The 23,263-nt window shown below is 45.9% G+C and overlaps 2 protein-coding genes across 8 annotated transcripts in view; one reads left to right on the top strand and one right to left on the bottom strand.

The window, feature by feature from the left end:
* Nucleotides 1-6,393, bottom strand: part of GTF3C1 (general transcription factor IIIC subunit 1) — a 93,816-nt gene extending 87,423 nt beyond the window's left edge. For all 3 annotated transcript variants that reach the window (XM_080682407.1, XM_080682409.1, XM_080682408.1), the window contains exon 1: nucleotides 6,100-6,393. In XM_080682407.1, coding sequence (XP_080538533.1) covers nucleotides 6,100-6,320 — 221 coding nt within the window. In that variant the 5' untranslated portion in view covers nucleotides 6,321-6,393. The remainder of the gene's footprint in view (nucleotides 1-6,099) is intronic.
* Nucleotides 6,394-6,580: 187 nt separating this feature from the next.
* Nucleotides 6,581-23,263, top strand: part of KATNIP (katanin interacting protein) — a 236,131-nt gene continuing 219,448 nt past the window's right edge. For 4 of the 5 annotated variants that reach the window (XM_080679386.1, XM_080679385.1, XM_080679384.1 and 1 more), the window contains exon 1: nucleotides 6,594-6,608. In XM_080679386.1, coding sequence (XP_080535512.1) covers nucleotides 6,602-6,608 — 7 coding nt within the window. In that variant the 5' untranslated portion in view covers nucleotides 6,594-6,601. Of the gene's footprint in view, nucleotides 6,609-23,263 lie in introns of all 5 variants that reach the window. The other variant, XM_080679383.1, reaches the window with a different exon arrangement.

Raw genomic sequence — 23,263 nt, 5'->3', positions numbered from 1 at the left:
CCCTACAACTTAAAAAACTAGAAAGAGAACAATAAGAAAGCCCAGAGTAAGTAGGAGGGAAGTAATAAAGATTAGAGCAGAAATAAATGACATAGAGCAGGGGTCCTCAAACTTTTTAAACAGGGGGTCAGTTTACTGTCCCTCAGACCGTTGGAGGGCTGGACTATAGTTTAAAAAACAAACAAACTATCAACAAATTCCTATGCGCACTGCGGGCCCGGGATGAGTCGGCTGCTAAGCAGGACAGGCAGCGGCACCCGGCGGGCAGGATAAATGTCCTCGGCGGGCTGCATGTGGCCCGCGGGCCGCAGTTTGAGGACGCCTGACATAGAGTCTAAAATACAACACAAAACACACACAAAAATCAATGAAACCAAGAGCTGGTTCTTTGAAAGGATAAACAAAATTGATGAACCATTAGCCAAACTCATCAAAAAACAAAGAGAGAGGACCCAAATAAATAAAATCATAAAAGCAGTGAAGTAATGACTGTTACCACAGAAATACAAAGAATTGTATGGAAATACTATGAAGAACTATATGCCAACAAGCTGGACAATGTAGATGAAATGGACAAATTCCTAGAAAAATACTATCTCCCCAAACTGAATCAGGAAGAATCAGAAAACCTGAATAAGCCAATAACAACTGATGAAATAGAAGCAGTAATAAAAAAAAAACCTCTCAGCAAACAAAATCCCAGGTCCGGACGGCTTCACGGGGGAGTTTTACCAAACGTTCAAACAAGAACTAACACCTATACTCTTCAAACTATTCTAAAAAATCCAAGAGGAAGGAATACTTCCAAACTTTTTTTATAAGGCCAGCATTACCCCAATTCCAAAACCAGATAAAGACACTACAAAGAAAGAGACTTAAAGGCCAATATCCCTGATGAACATTAGATGCTAAAAATCCTCAACAGAATATTAGCAAATCGGACCCAAATGGGATTTACTAGTAAAAGATCATACACCATGACCAAGTGGGATTTATTCCAGGGATACAAGGCTGGTACAATATTCGCAAATCAATAAACATGATACACCACATAAACAAACTGAAAAAAAATCACATGATTGTATCAGTAGACTCAGAAAAAGCATTCAACAAAATCCAACACCCATTTCTGATAAAATCTCTCAGCAAAGTGGGAATAGAGGGAGCATATTTGAACATGATAAAGGCCATATATGACAAACCTACAGCCAACATCATACTCAATTGGCAAAAACTAAAACTATTTCCCCTAAGAACAGGAATAAGACAGGGATCTCCACTTTCACCACTCTTATTCAACATAGTACTGGGAGTTCAAGACCAGTGATCAGACAAGAAGAAGAAATAAAAGGCATCCAAATTGGAAAGGAGAAAGTAAAACTCTCATTATTCGCAGATGACATGATAGTACACATAGAAAACCCTAAAGACTCCACCAAAAAACTACTAGATTTAAAAAATAAATTTGGCAATGTAGCAGGATACAAAATGAATACCCTAAAATCAATGGCTTTTTTATACACCAATAATGAATTCTCAGAAAGAGAAACTAAACAAGCAATTCCATTTACCATTCCAAAAAAAATTTTTTTTTTAAATACTTAGGAATAAACTTAACCAAGGAGGCAAAAGACTTGTATTGGGAAAACTATAGGATGTTGTAGAAAGAGGTAGAAGATATAAACAAGTGGAAGATTATACCATGTTCATGGATTGGTAGAATGAACATCATTAAAATGTCTATACTACCCAAGGCAGTCTACAGAATCAATGCAATCCCTATTAAAATACCAACAGCATATTTCACAGATCTAGAACAAATACTCCAAACATTTATAAGGAACCAAAAAGACCTCTAATGGCCACAGCAATCTTGAGAAAGAAGAACAAAGTCGGAGGAATCACAATACCAGATATCAAGCTATACTACATAGCCACGGTAATCAAAACAACCTGGTACTGGCACATAGATCAATGGACAGAACAGGCATATAGATCAATGGAACAGAACAGAGACCCCAGAAATCGACTCCAGCCATTATGCTCAATTAATATTTGACAAAGGAGGCAAAAGCACAATGGAGTCAAAACAGTCTCTTCAATAAATAGTGTTGGGAAAATTGGAGAGATATATGCAAAAAATGAAATTGGACCACTAACTTACACCATACCAAAGAATAAACTCAAAATGGATAAAAGACTTAAATGTAAGCCGCGAAACCATAAAAGCCTAGAAGAAACCATAGGCAGCAAAATCTCAGACATCTCTCGTAGCAACATGTTTATGGATATATCTCCTAGGGCAAAGAAAACTAAGGAGAAAATAAACAAATGGGACTACATTAAAATAAAAATATTCTGCACAGCAAAAGAAACAAACCATCAACAAAACGAAAAGGGAGTCCACTATATGGGAACATATTTGGCAAGGATGCATCTAATAAAAGGTTAATATCCTAAATATATAAGGAACTCATACAACTTAACAGAAGGAAGACAAACAATCCAATTAAAAAATGGGCAAAGGACCTAAATAGACACTTCTCCAAAGAGGACATACAGATGGACAAAAGACATATGAAAAAATTCTCAAAGTCATGGATCATCAGAGAGATGCAAATTAAAATGACAATGAGGTATCACTTCACACCTGTCAGAATGGCTACCATCAACAAATCAACAAATGACAAGTGCTGTCGAGGATATGGAGAAAAGGGAACCGTAGTATACTGCTGGTGGGAATGCAGACTGGTGTAGCCATTATGGAAAACAGTATGGAGTTTCCTCAAAAATTAAGTAGGGAACTGTCATTTGACCCAATGATCCCACTTCTAGCAATCTATCCTAAGAAACCCAAAATACCAATCAGAAAGAATGTATGCACCCCTGTGTTCATACTAGCACAATTTACAATAGCTAAGATCTGGAAAAAGCTCAAGTGCCCATCAGTAGCTGAGTGGATAAAAAAGCTGTGATACATTTATACCATGGAATACTATGCAGAAGTAAAAAAGGATCTCCTACCCTTTGAGACAGCATGGTGAGACCTGAAAAGTATCATGCTAAGTGAAATAAATCAGTCAGAGAAAGACAAGTACCACATGATCTCACTCATATGTGGAGTCTAAGTAACAAAATAAACTTATGAACGGAGTGGATCCAGAAACATGGAAGCATGGAACAGAGTGTGGAATCTCTGAGGGAAGGGGTGGGGGAGGGTGGGTGGGTGGGTGGTAATCAACCAAAGACCTTGTATACATATATGCATGTCCCATGGGCACAGACAATGGGGCAGTGAGAGCCTGGGGTGGGGAGTGGGGGCGGGCTGGAGCGGACTAATGGGGGGAAAAACGGGGACATATGTAATACTTTCAACAATAAAGATTTAAAAAGTAATAAATAAACTTGTTATTTACTACTTGATTAGATCCCAGACACCATAAAGTTACACATTAACTTGTAGATTTCTCTCTTGTAGACAAGATAACCTCAAAAGTTATGGTTTTATTACCCTGTATGCCAGAAAAATAAATACACAAACAAACAAACAAACAAACAAACAAATAAATAAATGTAGGTGTACCTGAGGGCCATGTTTTAAGGCTAAATAAATAAATAAATAAATAAGTGTAGGTGTACCTGAGGGCCATGTTTTAAGGCTTCTAATCCCACTACGCTCTCTCTTATGGACGATCCTAGCCAACAGCTCTAATTACCAGCCATATGGGATGACTCCACATGCCTAGCTTAGTCCCTCCCCCTCTGACCTGCTTTCACTCCTTTGAAGCCAGGTGTTTACTAAACAGAATCTCCACTTGCATAACCCAAAGGAATCTCAAACACAATGAGTCTCAGAGTATATTCAACACCTTTCCCACCTCCCCCCAAACTCAACCACTGTGCTGCTCTTCTGTTCACTACCACAGTGAAGGGGGCATCAGTATTCACCCAGGTGCCCACACACCAGGAACAGGAGGTTCATCATCCTTGATTCCCACTTTTCCTTTACCCCACATCCAATGAGTCATCAAATGCTCTTGATTCCTCTGCCTCATCTCTTCATTCTCAACCCCACTATGGTAAACTAAACCATAACTGGTTGTTCATAATGGATTACTAAAAACCTCTCAACTTGCCTCGTTGCCCCTAATCTAACCTTCCCTTCAGAGGCTTCCAAATGTCCTTTGGTAAAGGATCAACTCTTTAAGGGGATGAAAACACCTTTGATTAGTTCTCCAGTCCAATTTGGTTAATAAATTGGACAGAGTATTTTTTGTACCCAGGATTCTTGTAATCAAATTCTGAGTTAGGCCCTCACTAGTTGATGGCCTTGAACAAGTCACTTCACCTCTTTGATACCTCCAATTTCTCTTCAGGAAAATAAGGATAGTAATACCTACCTCTTAAGGTTGTTGTAAAAATTAACTTGCTATATGTCAGGATCTTAGAATAGTCCCAGCTCACAATAAGCATACATTTAAGTGTCAACTACTATTCTTCATTCCCTACCTCCAGTTCTACACTTCCACCAAACAACTTATTTCTCTTCCTTCAGGCTTCCACATTTGCTGTTCTCTGTTCAGAATACTCTGCCAACTGGCCAACTAAACCCAAATCTTGTTTTGGACAGTATTGCCTCTCGCAACCTCTCCTCTTCCTCACAACATGGTTTAAGAGCAAAGACTCTGAAGACAGATGGCCTGCGTTCAAATCAACACATAGTCACTTACAGTCTCCCTAACTGGACAGATAATTTACTTATTAGAGGCCTGGTGCATGAAAATTCATGCACTGGAGCGGGGGGGGGGGGGGGGGTCCCTCAGCCCGGCCTGCCCTCTCTCACAGTCTGGGAGCCCTCAGGGGCGGGAGGCGGCATCACACCTCTGCTGCTGCCACTGCTGGCAGCGCAAGCCTCAGCTGGCCCTGGTTACCTGAGCCTCACACGGCCCTGGGCGGCTGGGCAGCCACCATCCAAGGCTTGCCTGAGCCTTGGGCGTCGGCTTGGTAGCAGCCATTGGAGGTTTGCCTGCGCCTCGGGCCAGCCCTAGGCAGCTAGGGGGCTGAGGGGACTAGGGGGACTCTGGAGGCAGGCGTGCAAAATGCCTGCCGCCCTGGCAGGGCTGAGGGGACTGGGCGCCACCATCTTGTGGCTGTGGGCACCGCCATCTTTGAGGGCGGGGCAGTCAATTAGCATGTTCCCTCCTTACTGGATGTGGGCGCTGCCATCTTTGCAATGGCATGAGGGTCAATTAGCATATTCCCTCTTTATTAGGATTTTCTCTCCATGACTCTTCTGCAAAATGGGGAAGGTAACAGCACCCACCTCATAGAGTCACTGTGAGGATGAAGTTGGGTTTAATTTCCTGAAGGTCCCAGAACATGGTCTTAGAATAGTACCAGGCCAATAATAAGCACTCAATAAATTCTAGCTATTATTATTATTGCTAAGCTTGTTATATAGATCTCATTCCTCCTGTCCCCAGTGTTTTAAAAAAATTTTTGACTTTAGAAAGAAAGGAAAGGGGGGGGGGGGAGAGGGAGAGAGGGAGAGAGGGAGAAAGGGAGAGAGGGAGAGAGGGAGAGAGAGAGAGAGATTGTTGTCCCACTTATTTATGCATTGGTTGATTCTTGTATGAGCCCAGGCAGGGGCATATGGGGACTACGCTTTATCCCACTGAGCTACCCGCCAGGACCTGTCTCTAGTCTTGGCCTGAACTGCTTTCCTACTGCAAACCTACCTTCCACTCTAGAGGAAATACCCTCTGAAGCTTGAATAATATCCCCCAGTCCTGCTCACCATCACCCCAAACTTACACACGGATATAATGGGACATCAGCAGACGACTCCCATATCCATCCGACCATGCCCCCCAACTCCATCAGTCGCCGGGGCCCTGCCAGGCTTGAGGGACCCCAAATCAGCTTCACACAGAGCTCCCACTCCCATTTGACCCCCGGTTCTCTGACGGCTCCACTCCTTTCTCCACCTTCCTTTCATCAGAACCTGTTCCCCTCTGGCTCCATCGGACCCCGGCTCTGGGCCGGCCCGTCCGCCCGCCCGCCCGCGCCCGCCCGCGTCCGCCAGGCCGAGCCGCTGACCGGTCTTGCAGCTGGAGGTCGGGTCGCTCCCGAGGCTCCACATAGAAGCTGATGCCCGGGTGCGTGGCGAGGGCCCTCCATAGAAACTCCTGCGTGTAGGGCTCCAAAGGCAGCGGGAAGGGCGGCACGCGCGTCTCCAGGCGGCTCCACAGCGCGGGCAGACACAAGCCATCAAGCCCCTCCAGGGCCACCTCGTCCAACAACGACTCCAGCGCGTCCATTGCTACTTCAGTTAGTAGCGCCCGGGGCGCCTGCGCACTTCGCTGCTGAGGACCCCGGTTCAGCGCGCCTGCGCACGACGGTGGGCAACTCCGGAGGCGGGTCGGACCCCGCGATCGGAGGAGGAGTTACAGAGAGCCTACGTAACGTACTTCCTTTTGAGGGCGGGCTCAGCCAGTGAAGCTCCGCCGCCATTGGTCCGCAAACCCGCAGTAACCAGGGGAACTGCAAACAGTGCAGAGACCGCTTCCGGTTTGAGCACCCGGAACCACCGCCTCTAGGGATGGACGGTGAGTGTTCGTTGGCTCCTCCGGGAGGTCGAGGAGTTATTCTCCCATCTCTCCTCAGGCTTCCCTCCCCCCAGCGCTCCTCCTTCCCCGGGGGCCAAGCTACAGAACCCTGGACCACCACTGCCTGACCCAAGGTGGTCTCGGGTCTGAGGGGAAGGAAGCCTTAGTGGTCCGGGATGGGGAGGAGAGGCTGGGGGAGTGATCAGTGTTTGCCTCTGTCGAGCTGTGGTCGTGTAGGAACCCGGTACTGGCCGGGGCTCAGTGAAGGGGTCAGGTTAGGGAAAGAAGTAAACGTCTGAGGAGGCTCTTGTGTGTCCTAGGATGTGGACCTGTGGGATATGGGAGTCGGTGTGGCGGTAAACCTCCTCATGGGGCGTGCAGTCAACCTACTGGAAAACGGGGCTTGGTCAGGGAGGGGTGGGCGGAGACTAGGGAATACTCTCTTCTGTGCCTCGATGTTAATAGTACTGTTCAGTGCCAGGAACTCCGTTAGTGCTGTCAAGCAACACCTCGCGAAGCTTCATAATAGCCCTTTGAGTTGAGTGTTGTTATCCCACTTTGCAAATGAGGTAACTGAAGCTCAGAGAAGTTAAATAACTTGCCCCCGTCCAGCCAGCCAGCAAGTGGCAGAGTGAGAAACGAACCCAGATACTGTCTCTGGAGCTGAATTGTGGAGTTTGAGGTTTGGAAGGGGCTTTAGAGACCCTCCATTCCAGATGCTGCAAATGCAGGTATCTGCAAGAGCAAGCCCAGTGGGCTGGATTGGGCTGTGACTGAAAATCAATCCTGAAAGGGAGGCTTCTCACTCAGCTACTGCCAATTACTTTCTTGGGGCACCTCTCAAAACACCATGAGGGCCAATCCATCTGAAGGCCAGATGCAAGCTGTGGGCCACCATTTAGGGGTCCCTGATTAGAATCTTGGAATTGACCATTGGAAGCAATCTAAAAATAGGCTATGCGGGTATCTCATTTTCTAGATGGGAAGGCTAATGTCTGGAGAGACTAGTAGGGTCTGTGCTGGAATCAAGATCATTTTTTCTCGTTTTACCACTGCCCCTCACTTCTGGTGAATTGGTTCCTTCGTGATACCTACTTAATGCAGTGTGGAAAAAAATTAATTAACAGTCTGTTATGTGCTTAAAAGACATCGTTGCCCTTTGTACTTCAGAGGTAGTATAGAGGTAGTATAAAATGTCATTTGCCAACTTGGCCTGTGAAAAGGTCAGTATAATATTGCTATAGAACAATCATCAAATCTTTTTGGTCTCAGGATGCCTTTATACCCTTACCTCAAAAGAGCTATGTTTATGTATATCTATGCTATTAAACATATCAGAAATTAAAGCTGAGAAAATCTTAAAACATTAATTAATTTAAAAATAACCCATTACTTCTGAATATAATAATACCTTTAGTTAAAAACAGCTATAATCCCCCCCCTCCGCCAAAATTAGTAGGAATAGTGGAATTATTTTAAATTTCCCCAAATTTCTCCAATATCTGGTTTAACAGAAAATAGCTAGACTCTTGCCATGGCCAGTGTGGCTCCGTTGATTGAGCATCATCCTGTGCACAGAGGGGTCTCTAATTCGATTCCTCTTCAGGGAACATGCCTGGGTTTTGGGCTTGATCCCCAATCAGGGTTCATGTGGGAGGCAGCTGATCTATGTTTCTCTCACATCAATGTTTCTCTCTCCCTCTCCCTTCTCTCCCTCTAAAATCAATAAAAACATATTTAAAAAAAAGAAAAAGAGAAGAAAATGGCCAGACTTTCATTTTGGCTTCAGCAACCAGACTTGTGCTGTTATTTTATCTGATGTACTAGTATATGAAAAAAATAAGGTGTCACACAGATATACAGTGGTAACGGAATATTTTAATTGCTTTTTCTGGTTAACTGTTTTGTGGTCTGTTACATTAAAATCCATTTGTCTAACTTGCTTTTCCATTGGATATTTTACCCATGTATGATTTTATAACTTAGGCATTGGTCATTTGGAAAATGTTACTTCGGTGATTTATGCAATTCTTCCAAATGTTGTTGTTGGAAATCTCATTACACAGTATAAAATGGCATGTCCTATATAATAAAAGCCTAATATGCAAATCATCCGAACAGCAGAATGACCAGTGGAACCATTGGTTGCTATAATGCACACTGACCACCAGGGGGCAGATGCTCAATGCAGGAGCTGCCCCTTGGTGGTCAGTGGGGGAGCACAGCTCAGCCAGAAGCTGGGCTCATGGCTGGCGAGCTCAGGAGGCAATGGTGGGAGCCTCTTCCACCTTTGCGGCAGCTCTAAGGAGCAATGAGCTGAGAGGTAAGGAGCAGTGAGCAGGTGGGCGGTAAGGAGTGAGGGGTCCTGGACTGAGAGAGGGTGCAGGCCAGGCTGAGGGACGCCCCCCATCCCCTAGTGCACGAGTTTCGTGCACTGGGCCTCTAGTTATTATGTAATATCAAAAAAAGCACGTTCATTAATATCACCACCTATCTCATTTTTGTAAAAAGAGTTTAACTGTTGGGACGCTATTAAACTCAAGCTATTAAACAAAAAAAGCTTTCTATTTGTTTACACTTGAAAGCTTGAATTTTATCATTAGCAACAGATATTGTCAGTTGTTTCCCTGAAGTGAAAGGTTTACTTTTGTATTTGAAAAAGTGTTTGCCAAACCACCCAAATCTGAATAACTATAGCTTGTCTATTCTTTTTTCCCCCCTTTAATTCTTTATTGTTTAAATTATTACACATGACTCCTTTTTCCCCTGTTGACCTCTCCCCGGCACTCCCACCCCCCAGCACATGCCCTCACCACCCCTAGTGTCTGTGTCCATTGGTTATGCTTATATGCATGCATACAAATCCTTTGGTTGATCTCTTACACTTCCCCCCAATTCTTCCCTGCCCTCTCTCTGAGGTTTGATGGTCTCTTGGATGCTTCTCTGTCTCTGGATCTATTTTTGTTCATTATATTCCACAAATGAGTGAGATCATGTGATATTTATCTTTCTCCACCAGCTTATTTCTCTTAGCATAATGCTCTCCAGGTCCATCCATGCTGTTGTGAATGGTAAGAGTTCTTCCTTTTTTACAACAGCATAATATTCCATTGTGTAAATGTACCACAGTTTTTTAATCCATTCATCTGCTGATGGGCACTTAGGCTGTTTCCAAATCTTAGCTATGGTGAATTGTGCTGCTATGAACATAGGGGTGCATATATCCTTTCTGATTAGTGTTTCTGGTTTCTTGGGATATAGTCCTAGAAGTGGGATTACTGGGTCAAATGGGAGTTCCACTTTTAATTTTTTGAGGAAACTTCAAACTGTTCTCCACAGTGGCTGCACCAGTCTGCATTCCCACCAGCAGTGCATCAGGGTTCCTTTTTCTCCACATCCTCGCCAGCACTTGTCATTTGTTGATTTGTTGATTTGTTGATGATTGCCATTCTGACAGGTGTGAGATGGTACCTCATTGTCGTTTTGATTTGCATCTCTCAGATGATTAGTGACTCTGAGCATGTTTTCATATGTCTCTTGGCCTTCTGTATGTCCACTTTCGAAAGGTGTCTATTTAAATCCTTTGCCCGTTTTTTGATTGGGTTGTTTATCTTTCTTTTGTTAAGATGTATGAGTTCCCTATAAATTTTTGAGATTAGATCCTTATTGGATACTAGAGGCCCGGTGCATGAAATTTGTGCATGGGAGGGGGGTGTCCCTCAGCCCAGCCTGCACCCTCTACAATCTGGGACCCTTCGAGGGATGTCCACCGGGATCGGGCCTAAACGGGCAGTTGGACATCCCTCTCACAATCCAGGACTGCTGGCTCCTAACCACTCGCCTACCTGCCTGTCTGATTGCTCCTAACCGCTCTGCCTGCCAGCCTGATCACCCCCTAACCACTCTCCTGCCAGCCTGATCGACGCCTAACTGCTCCCCTGCTGGCCCGATTGCCCCTAATTGCCCTCCCCTGCCAGCCTGGTCACCCCTAACTGCCCTCCCCTGCCAGCCTGGTCACCCCTAACTGTCCTCCCCTGCAGGCCTGGTCGTCCCCAGCTGCCCTCCCCTGCAGGCCTGGTCGCCCCCAACTGCCCTCCACTGCCAGCACAATTGCCCCTAACTGCCCTCCCCTGCCGGCCTGGTCACCCCTAACTGTCTTCCCCTGCAGGCCTGGTCACCCCCAACTACCCTCCCTTGCCAGCCTGGTCACCCCTAACTGTCCTCCCCTGCTGGCCTGGTCACCCCTAACTTCTCTCCCCTGCAGGCCTGGTCACCCCAAACTGCCCTCCCTTGCCAGCCTGATCGCCCCTAACTGCCTTCCCCTGCAGGCCTAGTTGCCCCCAACTGCCCTCCCCTGTTGGCCCAGTCACCCCTAACTGCCTTCCCCTGCAGGCCTGGCCTGGTCACCCCTAACTACCCTCCCCTGCTGGCCTGGTCGCCCCCAACTGCCCTCCCCTGCAGGACTTGTCCCTCCCAACTGTCCTTCCCTGCAGGCCTGGTCCTCCCCAAGTGCCCTCCACTGCAGGCCTTGTCCCTCCCAATTGCCTTCCCCTGCAGGCCTGGTCCCCCCCGCCAACTTCCCTCCCTCGCCAGCCTGATCACCCCTAACTGCCCTTCTCTGCAGGCCTGACCCCCCCCCCCCCCGACAACTTCCCTCCCTGCAGGCCTGGTCCCTCCCAACTGCTCTCCCCTGCTGGCCTGATCGCCCCCAACTGCCCTCCCCTGCCGGCCATCTTGTGGCAGCCATCTTGTATCCACATGGGGTGGCCATCTTGTGTGTTGGTGTGATGGTCAATTTGCATATTACCTCTTTATTATATAGGATAACATTGGCAAATATGTTCTCTATTGCAGTGGGCTTTCTTGTTTTTTTTTGTTGATGGTTTCTTTTGCTGTGCAGGAGCTTTTTATTTTGATGTAGTCCCATTTGTTTATATTCTTTTTAGTTTTCTATTGTCCTAGGAGCTGTATCGGTAAAGATATTGCGACTACATATGTCTGATATTTTGCTGCCTGTGGATTCTTCTAACATTTTTATGGTTTCCCCTCTTACGTTTAAGTCCTTTATCCATTTTGAGTTTATTTTTTTGTGTATGGTGTAAGTTGGTGGTCTAGTTTCTTTCTTTTTCTTTCTTTTTTTTTTTTTTTTGCATATATCTGTCCCATTTTTCCAACACCATTTATTGAAGAAACTGTCTTGACTCCATTGTATGCTCATGCCTCCTTTGTCAAATATTAATTGAGCATAATGGCTTGGGTCGATTTCTGGCTTCTCTGTTCTCTTCCATTGGTCTATATGTCTGTACTTGTGTCAGTACCAGGCAGTTTTGAGAACAGTGGGTTTGTAATATAGCTTGATATCTGGTACTGTGATCCCTCCAACTTTGTTCTTCTTTCTCAGGATTGCTGTGGCTATTCAGGGTCTTTTTTTTTTATTCCATATGAATTTTTGGAAAGTTTGTTCTAGGTCTGTGAAATATGCCATTGGTATTTTTTTAAAAATAAATCTTTATTGTTCAAATTATTACAGTTGTTCCTCTTTCTAACCCCCATAGCTCCCCTCCACCTGGTTCCCATCCCATCCCATGCCCTTACTCCCCCACCACTGTCCTCATCCATAGGTGTAAGATTTTTGTCCAGTCTCTTCCCGCACCCCCCACACACCCTCCCCCCTGAGAATTGTCAGTCCACTCCCTTTCTATGCCCCTGATTCTATTATATTCACCAGTTTATTCCGTTTGTCAGATTTTTTATTCACTTGATTTTTAGATTCACTTGTTGATAGATATGTATTTGTTGTCACTTTGTTGTTCATAATTTTTATCTTTACATTTTTCTTTTTTTTCCTCTTCTTAAAGAATACCTTTCAGCATTTCATATAATACTGGTTTGGTGGTGATGAACTCCTTTAGCTTTTTCTTATCTGTGAAGCTCTTTATCTAACCTTTAATTCTAAATGATAGCTTTGCTGGGTAGAGTAATCTTGGTTGTAGGTTCTTGCTGTTCATCACTTTGAATATTTCTTGCCACTCCCAACTGGGCTGCATAGTTTCTGTTGAGAAATCAGCTGACAGTCATATGGGTACTCCCTTGTAGGTAACTAACTGTTTTTCTCTTGCTGCTTTTAAGATTCTTTTAGTCTTTTGCTCTTGGCATTTTAATTATGATGTGTCTTGGTGTGGTCCTCTTTGGATTCCTCTTGTTTGGGGTTCTCTGTGCTTCCTGGACTTGTAAGTCTATTTCTTTCACCAGGTAGGGGAAGTTTTCTGTCATTATTTCTTTAAATAGGTTTTCAATATCTTGCTCTCTCTCTTCTTCTGGCACCCCCATAATTCGGATGTTGGTACGCTTGAAGTTGTCCCAGAGGCTCCTTACACTATCTTCATATTTTTTGGATTCGTTTTTCTTTTTGCTTTTGCGGTTGGCTGTTTTTTGCTTTTTCATATTTCAAATCTTTGGCTTGATTCTTGGGATCCTTTAGTCTGCTGTTGGATCTCTGTATATTATTCTTTATTTCAGTCAGTGTATGCTTAATTTCTGATTGGTCCTTTTCATATCCTTGAGGGTCTCACTAAATTTCTCGGAGGTTTCTAGAAGATTCTTGAGTAACGTTATAACTGTGGTTTTGAACTCTATATCCAATAGTTTGCTTTCCTCCATTTCTTTCATTTGTGACCTGTTTCTTTGTCTCCACATTTTGGCTGCTTCCCTGTGTTGATAGGGTGACTTTGTGTGCTAGGTGTCCTATAGGGCCCAGTGGCTCAGCCTCCCCAATCACCTGAGGTGGACACTCTTGGTGTACCCCTTTGTGGGCTGTGTGTACAGTCTTGTTGTAGTTAAGCCTTGATTGTTGTTTGTATTATTGGGAGGAATTGACCTCCAGGCCAATTGGCTGTGAGGACCAACTGTGTCTACAATGGAATAACTGCTGTTCTGGAGACACCCTTGTGGGGTTTCAGTGGGGCTTTGGTGCTCACTGAGTCTGCCCCTTGAGTGTGTCACTTATGGAGGTGCAAAGTCAGCCACTGCCTGAGGCCACCCAGCAGGAGCTACAGAGAGATCTGCAGATCCTTCCTCTTTGTTTGAGGTTTGGAAGTGCCCAGATGAAGCCCAGCTGTGAAGTAAGGCAGGCTGCTGCTGCCAGACCTTGGACCTTCTTTTAGAAGCTTTGGAGCGCTCTGACCCAGCTGCAGTTTGTTAGGTTTTTGGCTGCAAAAAGACAGGCCATTCATATGCAAAAGCCACTGTGCATAGCTTGGGTCGGGTTGTAAATTGGGTGGGGCGGGGTCTCAGGGAATCACCAGAGCGGAGAAAACAGCAATGGCTGCCTGTCAGCCCTGCACTGGAGAGGTCCTCAGGTCTCTGTGTCCTGCAGCCCTGTGCAGGAACAATGATCGCTGTGAGCACCTCTTAGAGAAAGCTGCCCTCGTGTACTGGCCTGATGCCAGACAGTCCAGTTTTTTCCCGTATGAGTCTGGGTCCCCAGAGTCTTGCCCAGAACTGGAGTTCAGAGCAATCGAGAGCTTATATCTCCCTCCTGATTGAAAAAAACAACAGCACACCCAGTTACCAGCCTATTTCGTGCGCGCCTCTGCACCTCTGCACCTCCGCACCTCCTACCAGTCTCAATGAGCTTTTTTCTTTCTAGTTGTAGAACTTCCACTGAACCAGGTTTCCTGTGGTTCTGGATGATATTTGTTTTGTCTTTTAGTTGTAGTTTTGATGTGGTTGTAAGAGGCAGGAAGTACAGGTTTTTACCTATGCCACCATCTTGGTTGTCTATGCCATTGGTATTTAATGGGGATTGCATTGAAGGTATAAATTGCTTTGGGTAGTATGGACATTTTAATTATGTTGATTCTACCAACCCATGAACATGATATATCCTTCCATTTGTTTATGTTTTCCTCTCTCTTTTTTCAATGTCCTGTAGTTTTCCAAGTACAGGTCTTTTACCTCCTTAGTTAAGTTTATTCCTAGGTATCTTAATTTTTTTGTTGCAATGATAAATGGGATTTTTTTTTTTTTAGTTTCCCTTTCTGTGAGTTCGTTATCTATATATATAAAACCCTAATATGCAAATAGACCGAATGGTGGAACAACTGAACAACCGGTTGCTATGACATGCGCTGACCACCAGGGGGTGCACGCGGAACATGGCGGTCGTCAGCTACGGTGGGATGGGGCAGCAGGTGAGTGGGGCGCCAGACCAAGGCGGGGCACCGGTCGCTGTAATGGCGCGAGCCTCTGGTGGTTACTGAAAATGTTTTTCTCCCCCGTCTGCCGTCCCTCCCGGTGCTCACACCTGCTGCAGGTGCCGGCCCCGATCGCACCTGCTTCTGTCACTGGAGCCACTGCTTGCACCTGCAGCTGGCACTGGAGTTGCTGCTCACACCCACTGCTGATGCCAAAGCTGCCACTCGCACCCACTGCTGGTGCTGGTCCGTATCGCTTGGCGCTGTCAGCAGGTGCAAGTGGTGGCTGCCAGCCCCAATCTCCCCTCAGGGCTTCTCCACCTCCCCCTGCTCCTGAGGAGCGATTGGGGCAGCAGCCATTGCTCACACCTGCTGACAGTGCCGGCCCCACTTGCACCTGCTGCTGGTGCCATCCCCAGTTGCTCTGCACTGTCCCTGGGTGCGAGTGGTGCTGGTGCTGTCAGTTGGTGGGAGCAGCGGTGGTGGGAGCAGGGCTGCTGGCAGGCAGGGGACCGGGGGCTGCAGCAGGAGGGGCCTGGTGGGGGTGTGGAGGATGGGCCGAGACCCACCCCTGTGCCCATCACAGCCTCATGGCCCACAGTTCCTTTCAAGGTGCACGAATTTGTGCACTGTGCCCCTGGTGGGTATATAAAAATCCTATGGATTTCTGGGTGTTAATTTTGTATCCTGCTACATTGCCAAATTCATTTATTAAGTCTAGTAGTTTTTTGATGGAATCTTTAGGGTTTTCTATGTACAATATCATGTCACATGCGAATAATGACAGTTTTACTTCTTCTTTTCCAGTGTGGATGCCTTTTATTTTTTCTTCTTATCTGATTGCTGTGGCTAGGACTTCCCATACTATGTCTAAGAGGAGTGGTGAGAGTGGGCATCCCTGTCTGGTTCCTGCTCTTAGGGGAAATGGTTTTAGTTTTTGCCCATTGAGTATGGCTGTGGGTTTGTCATATATGGCTTTTATTATGTTGAGGTATGATCGTTCTATTCCCACCTTGCTGAGAGTTTTTTTTTAAATCAAGAAACGGTGTTGGATTTTGTTAAATGCTTTTTCTGAATCAATTGATATGATTATATGGTTTTTATCTCTCAGTTTGTTTATGTGATGTATCACATTTATTGATTTGCAGATGTTGTACCATCCTTGCATCCCTGGAATAAATCCCACTTGGTCATGGTGTATGATCTTTCTGATGTAATGCTGGATCTGATTTGCTAGAATTTTGTTGAGGATTTTAGCATCTTTGTTCATCAGGGATATAGGCTTGTAATTCTCTGTCTTTGTAATGTCTTTATCTGGTTTTGGGATTAGGATAATGCTGGCTTCATAGAAAGAGCTTGGAAGTGTTCCTTCCTCTTGAATTGTATGGAATAGTCTGAGGAGGATAGGTTTTTGTTCTTCTTTGGATGTTTGGTAAACTATTCAGTTTTTTTTTATTCTTCGTGATTGTGTTTTGGAAGGTTGTATTATTTTAGGAATATGTCCATTCTAAGTTGACAAGTTTGCTGGAATAGAGTTGTTCATAGTGTTATTATTATTTTTTTACAATCCTTTGTATTTCTGTGGGGTCTGTTGTTATTTCACCTCTTTCATTTCTGATTTTGTTTATTTGGGTCCTATCTCTTTGCTTCTTGGTGAGCCTGGCTAGAGGTTCATCAATGTTGTTTATCCTTTGAAAGAACCAGCTCTTGGTTTTATTGATATTTTTTTGTCTCTATGTTATTTATTTTCACTCTGATCTTTACTATTTCCTTCCTTCTGCTTACTCTGGGCTTTTCTTGTTGCTCTCTTTCTAATTATTTAAGTTGTAGATTTAGATAATTTATTACCGGTTTTTCTCGTTTTTTTGAGATAGGCTTATAATGCTATAAACTTCCCTCTCAGGACTGCTTTCACTGTGTCCCATAGATTTTGGATTGTTGAGTTTTCATCAACATTTGTTTCCTGGATGTTTTTTATTTCTTCTTTGATCTCTTTTGTAACCCAGTCATTGTTTAATAACATGCTACTTAGCCTCCAAGCATTTTGAATTTTTTGATTGTTTTTATTATAGTTGATTTCTAATATTATGTCATTGTCATCTGAGAAGATGCTTTATACGATTTCAATCTTCTTGAATTTCAAGAGACTTTGACTGTGACACAATATGTGGTCTATCTTTGAAACTGTTTCATGTGTATTTGAGAAGAATGTATATTCTGTAGCTTTGTGGTGAAATGTTCTGAAAATGTCAATTAAGTCCATCTGATCTAGTGAGTCATTTAGGATTGCTGTTTATTTTTTGTTTAGAGGATTTATCCAGTGATGTCAATGGGGTATTATAGTCCCCTACTTTGATTGTATTGCTATCAATCTCTCCCTTAACTTGTTGGTTCTTTCAAGTAAATATGATATTCATTTTTTCCCTTTTCATTGAATTTATTAGGGATAAACAGGTTAGCAAAATTATACAGGTTTTGTGTGGCCTGCGTGGTTCAATGGTTGAATGTAGTCGTATGAACCAGGAAGTCACAGTTCAATTCCTGGTCAGGGCACAGGCTGGGTTGCTGGCTCAATCCCCAGTGTGGGGTGTGTAGGAGGCAGCTGATCATTGATTCTCATTGTTGATGTTTCTATCTCTCTTCCTTGTCCCTTCCTCTATGAAATCAAGTGTATATACATGTACTAGAGGCCCGGTGCATGAATTTGTGCATGGGTGGGGTCCTGACCAGGGGGGCCTTGGCGGGGAGGGTGCCGGGACACGATTAGACCTCTGGAGAATGTAGTGGGATGCCCTTGACAGCCCGGGATCAGGATCCGTAACACTAACGTTCATGCCGGTTGTCGGGAGCCACCTGGTGGCTCTTTTTATATCCTTACTTCCTTGCCGAGCGTCTAGGGAGGGGACGCAGCCATGGTGCCCGAGGCCAACTTCCAGAGGCCAGCAGTACTGGTCTGTTGGTGCCTGGCCCATTATCCGGAGATTGGACCTGCAGGACTACTGAGGGAGTGAGTGGCTGCTGCCAGGCTGGTGGACCGCCTGGATGGGTCGGTCAGCTGAGCGGTACTCCTGCTGTGGGAGTGCACTGACCACCAGGGGGCAGCTCCTGTGTTCAACATCTGCCCCCTGGTGGTCAATGCACATCATAGCAACTGGTCGACTAGTTGTTCTGGTTGTTCGGTTGTAATGGTCAATTAGGCTTTTATATATATACTAGAGGCCCATTGCACGATATTCGTGCAAGAATAGGCCCCTGGCTTCACTCTCTGTCGCCCGGGAGCCGGCAAGTCCTTGCTCCCGGGTCGCCTGGAGCTGGCACGTCCCCGCTCCTACCAGGAGCCAGCACGTCCCCACTCCCCGGCTGCCTTGGAACTGGCAAATCCCTGCTCCCCAGCCACCTGGGAGCCGGAACATCCCCACTCCCGGGCCGCCTGGAGCCGGCAAGTCTCCGCTCCCGCCGGGAGCCAGCAAGTCCCCGCTCTCCGGCTGCCCAGGAGCTGGCACATCCCCACTCCCGGGCCACCTGGAGCTGGCACGTCCCTGCTCCTACCAGGAGCAGGCATGTCCCCGCTCCCTGGCCACCTGGGAGCAGGCACGTCCCCCGCTCCCCGGCAGCCCGGAGCCCGCAAGTCCTCACTTCTATCTGGAGTACCACTCCAGTAGCTCCCTCTGCCGCCCCTTCCCCCTCATAGCAGGCTTCACACCGCTCTGCGCCTGCTATGCAAATTAACCTCCATCTTTGTTGGGTTAATTTCCATACTCACTCTGATTGGCTGTGGGCGTAGCGGAGTGATGGTTAATTTGCATGTTTCTCTTTTATTAGATAGGACTAGAGGCCCAATGCACAAAATTCATACAAGGGGCTTGGCCCTCACCGCCACGGTGGCTTGCCTTGGCCCTCGCAGCCCCGGCTTCATCTGGAAGTTCGTCCGGAAGGTCGTTCAGCTGTCCAGTCTAATTAGCATATTATGCTTTTATTGGAGGCCTGGTGCACGAAATTCGTGCACAGGGGAGGGGGGGTGTCCCTCAGCTCAGCCTGCACCCTCTCCAATCTGGGACCCCTTGAGGGATGTCCGACTGCCCGTTTAAGCCCGATCCCACTAAACGGGCAGTTGGACATTCCTCTCACAATCCAGGACTGCTGGCTCCCAACTGCTCGCCTGCCTGCCTTCCTGATTGCCCCTAACCGCTTCTGCCTGCCTTCCTGATTGCCCCTAACCGCTTCTGCCTGCCAGCCTGATTGATGCCTAACTGCTCCCCTGCCAGCCTGTTTTCCCCTAACTGCCCTCCTCTGCAGGCCTGGTCCCCCCCAACTGCTCTCCCCTGCAGGCCTGGGTCCCTCCCAACTGCCTTTCCCTGCAGGCCTGGTCGCCCCCAACTTCCCTCCTCTGCCGGCTTGGTCACCCCTAACTGCCCTCCCCTGCAGGCTTGATCGCCCCCAACTGCCCTCCCTTGCAGGCCTGGTCCCTCCCAACTGCCCTCCCCTGCTGGCCTGATCGCCCACAACTGCCCTCCTCTGCCGGCTTGGTCACCCCTAACTGCGCTCCCCTGCAGGCTTGATCGCCCCCAACTGCCCTCCCTTGCAGGCCTGGTGCCTCCCAACTGCCCTCCTTTGCTAGCCAACTTGTGGTGGCCATCATGTGTCCACATGGGGGCAGGATCTTTGACCACATGGGGGCAGCCATCTTGTGTGTTGGAGTGATGGTCAATCTGCATATTACTCTTTTATTAGATAGGATAGAGGCCTGGTGCACGGGTGGGGGCCCCTGGTTTGCCCTGAAGGGTGTCCTGGATCAGGGTGGGGGTTCCCTTTGGGGATGGGGTGGCCTGGCGAGGGGCCTGTGGTGGTTTGCAGGCCGGCCACGACCCCTGGCGACCCAAGCAGAGGCCCTGGTATTTGGGGTTTATTTCTCTTCTACAATTGAAACTTTGTAGCCTGGAGCGGAGCCAAGCCTTCTGCTTGCTCCGTGGTGGCAGCCATTCTTTTTGGGATTTATGTATCTTCTATAATTGAAACTTTGTAGCCTTAAGCGGAGGCCTGGGCTGGCCAGGGTGTGCGGAAAGCTTGGCTTCCTCCATCACTGGGGGCAACCCTAGCCTCCTGCTCTTTCCAGCTCCGTGGCTGCCACCATTTCTGTTTGGACTTATGTATCTTCTATCATTGAAACTTTGTAGCCTTGAGTGGAGGCCTAGGCCGGCAAGGGCAGGTGGAAAGCTTGGCTTCCTCCATTGCTTGGGAAACCCAAGCCTCCCTCCTGCTCTCTGTGGCCGTAGCCATCTTGGTTGGGTTTATTTGCATATTTGCTCCTGATTGGCTGGTGGGCATGGCTGGTGGGTGTGGCTTCTGGGTGTAGCAGAGTGATGGTTAATTTGCATATTACTCTTATTTTTTATTTTTTTGTTTTTTTAATTTTTTTTATTAAGGTATTATATGTGTACGTATCTTACCATTGCCCCCCCCCCACCCCACTCCCATACATGCCCTCACCCCCAATGTTTTGCATCCGTTGGTTACTCTTATATACATGCATATAAGTCCTTCAGTTGATCTCTTATTTCCCCCACCTCTCCCTAACGTTCCCGCTGTAATTTGACAGTCTGTTTGGTGCTTTACTGCCTCTGTATCTATCTTTTTGTTCATCAGTTTATAATGTTTTTCATTATCCCCAAATGAGTGAGATCATGTGGTATTTTTCTTTCATTGACTGGCTTATTTCACTTAGCATAATGTTCTCTAATTCCATCCAGGTGCCTACAAATGGTAGTAATTCCTTCTTTTTTATGGCAGCATATTATTCCATTGTGTAGATGTACCATAGTTTTCTGATCCAGTCATCTGCTGATGGGCACTTAGGCTGTTTCCAAATCTTAGCTATTGTAAATTGTGCTGCTATGAACATAGGGATGCATATATCCTTTCTGATTGGTGTTTCTAGTTTCTTAGGATATATTCCTAGGAGTGGGATTACTGGGTCAAATGGGAGTTCCATTTTCAGTTTTTTGAGGAAACTCCATACTGTTCTCCACAGTGGCTGCACCAGTCTGCATTCCCACCAGCAGTGCACGAGGGTTCCTTTTTCTCCGCATCCTCACCAACACTTGTCGTTTGTTGATTTGTTGATGATTGCCATTCTGACAGGTGTGAGATGGTACCTCATTGTCGTTTTGATTTGCATCTCTCGGATAATTAGTGACTTTGAGCATGTTTTCATGTGTCTCTTGGCCTTCTGACTTCTTTCGAAAAGATTCTATTTAGGTCCGTTGCCCATTTTTTTTATTGGATCATTTATCTTCCTTTTATTAAGTTGTATAAGCTGCCTGTAGATGTTGGAGATTAAACCTTTATCAGTGATAACATTTGCAAATATGTTCTCCCAGACAGTGGGGTTTCTTGTTGTTTTGTTGATGGTTTCTTTTGCTGTGCAAAAGCTTTTTATTTTGATGTAGTCCCATTTGTTTATTTTTTCTTTGGCTTCCATTGCCCTAGGGGCAGTATCAGTGAAAAAGTTCTTTGGCATATGTCTGAGATTTTGCTGCCTGTGGATTCCTCTAGTATTTTTATGGTTTCCTGTCTTATATTTAAGTCCTGTAACCATTTTGAGTTTATTTTTATTTATTTATTTATTTTTTATTTATTTATTTTTTAAAATATATTTTATTGATTTTTACAGAGAGGAAGGGAGAGGGATAGAGAGCTAGAAACATCGATGAGAGAGAAACATCGATCAGCTGCCTCCTGCACACCTCCCACTGGGGATGTGCCCGCAACCAAGGTACATGCCCTTGACCGGAATCGAACCCGGGACCCTTCAGTCCACAGGCCGACGCTCTATCCACTGAGCCAAACCGGTTTCGGCAAGTTTATTTTTGTGTATGGTGTAAGTTGGTGATCTAGTTTCATTTTTTTTGCATGTATCTGTCCAATTTTCCCAACACCATTTATTGAAGAGACTGTCTTGACTCCATTGTATGCTCATGCCTCCTTTGTCAAATATTAATTGTGCATATTGGTTTGGGTCGATATCTGGATTCTCTATTCTATTCCATTGGTCTATATGTCTGTTCTTGTGCCAGTACCAGGCTATTTTGAGGACAGTGGCTTTGTAATACAGCTTGAAATCTGGTATTGAGATCCCTCCTACTTTATTCTTCTTTCTCAGGATTGCTGTGGCTATTCGGGGTCTTATTTTATTCCAGATGAATTTTTGGAGAGTTCTTTCTAGGTCTGTGAAATATGCCGTTGGTATTTTAATGGGGAGTGCATTGAATCTATAGATTGCTTTGAGTAGTATGGACATTTTAATGATGTTGATTCTACCAATCCATGAACATGGTATGTTCTTCCATCTGTTTACATCTTCCTCTATCTCTTTTTTCAGTGTCCTGTAGTTTTCTGCGTATAGGTCTTTTACCTCCTTGGTTAGGTTTATTCCTAAGTATCTTAATTTTTTTTGGTGCGATGGAAAATGGGATTGCTTTTTTAGTCTCTCTTTCTGTAAGTTCACTGTTGGTGTATAGAAATGCCATAGATTTCTTGGCGTTAATTTTGTATCCTGCTACATTGCCGAATTCATTTATTAAGTCTGTTAGTTTTTTGATGGAGTCTTTCAGGTTTTTTATGTACAATATCATGTCATCTGCAAATAAGGACAGCTTTACTTCTTCTTTTCCAATTTGGATGCCTTTTATTTCTTCTTCTTGTCTAATTGCAGTGGCTAATACTTACAGTACTATGTCAAACAGGAGTGGTGAGAGTGGGCATCCCTGTCTTGTTCCTGTTCTTAGGGGAAATGGTTTTAGTTTTTGCCCATTGAGTAGCGGAGTGATGGTTAATTTGCATATTACTCTTTTATTATATAGGATTTTATACTAGAGGTCCGGTGCATGAAAATTCATGCACTGGAGGGGCGTCCCTCAGCCTGGCCTGCCCCCTCTCACAGTCCTGAAGCCCTCAGGGGCGGGAGGCGACCCAGCGATCAGGAGAAGGCAATGCCCCATCACACCTCTGCTGCTACCACTGCTGGCAGCACAAGCCTCGGCCGGCCCTGGTTACCTGAGCCTTGGGCGGCCCTGGCCGGCTGGGCAGCCGCCATCCAAGGTTTGCCTGCACCTTGGGCTGGCCCTGGGAGGCTGGGGGGCTGAGGGGACTGGGGACTATGGAGGCAGGTGCGCAGAGTGGCTGCTTGCCTGCCGCCCCAGCGGGGCTGAGGGGACTGGGTGCCATCTTGTGGCTGTGGGCGCTGCCATTTTTTAAAGCAGGGCAGTCAATTAGCATATTCCCTCCTTGTTGGCTTTGGGTGCCTCCATCTTTGAGGGCTGGCAGTCAATTTGCATATTCCCTCCTTATTGGTTGTGGGTGCTGCCGTCTTTGAGGGCAGGGCAGTCAATTAGCATATTCCTTCCTTATTGGCTGTGGGTGCTGCCATCTTTGCGACAGCGTGAGGGTCAATTAGCATATTCC

This window comes from Plecotus auritus (genome assembly GCF_963455305.1).
Source record: "Plecotus auritus genome assembly, chromosome: 7".
Lineage (NCBI taxonomy): Eukaryota > Metazoa > Chordata > Mammalia > Chiroptera > Vespertilionidae > Plecotus > Plecotus auritus.
The sequence above is the reverse complement of the archived record's forward strand: the minus strand, read 5'-3'. Positions and strand labels throughout refer to the sequence as shown.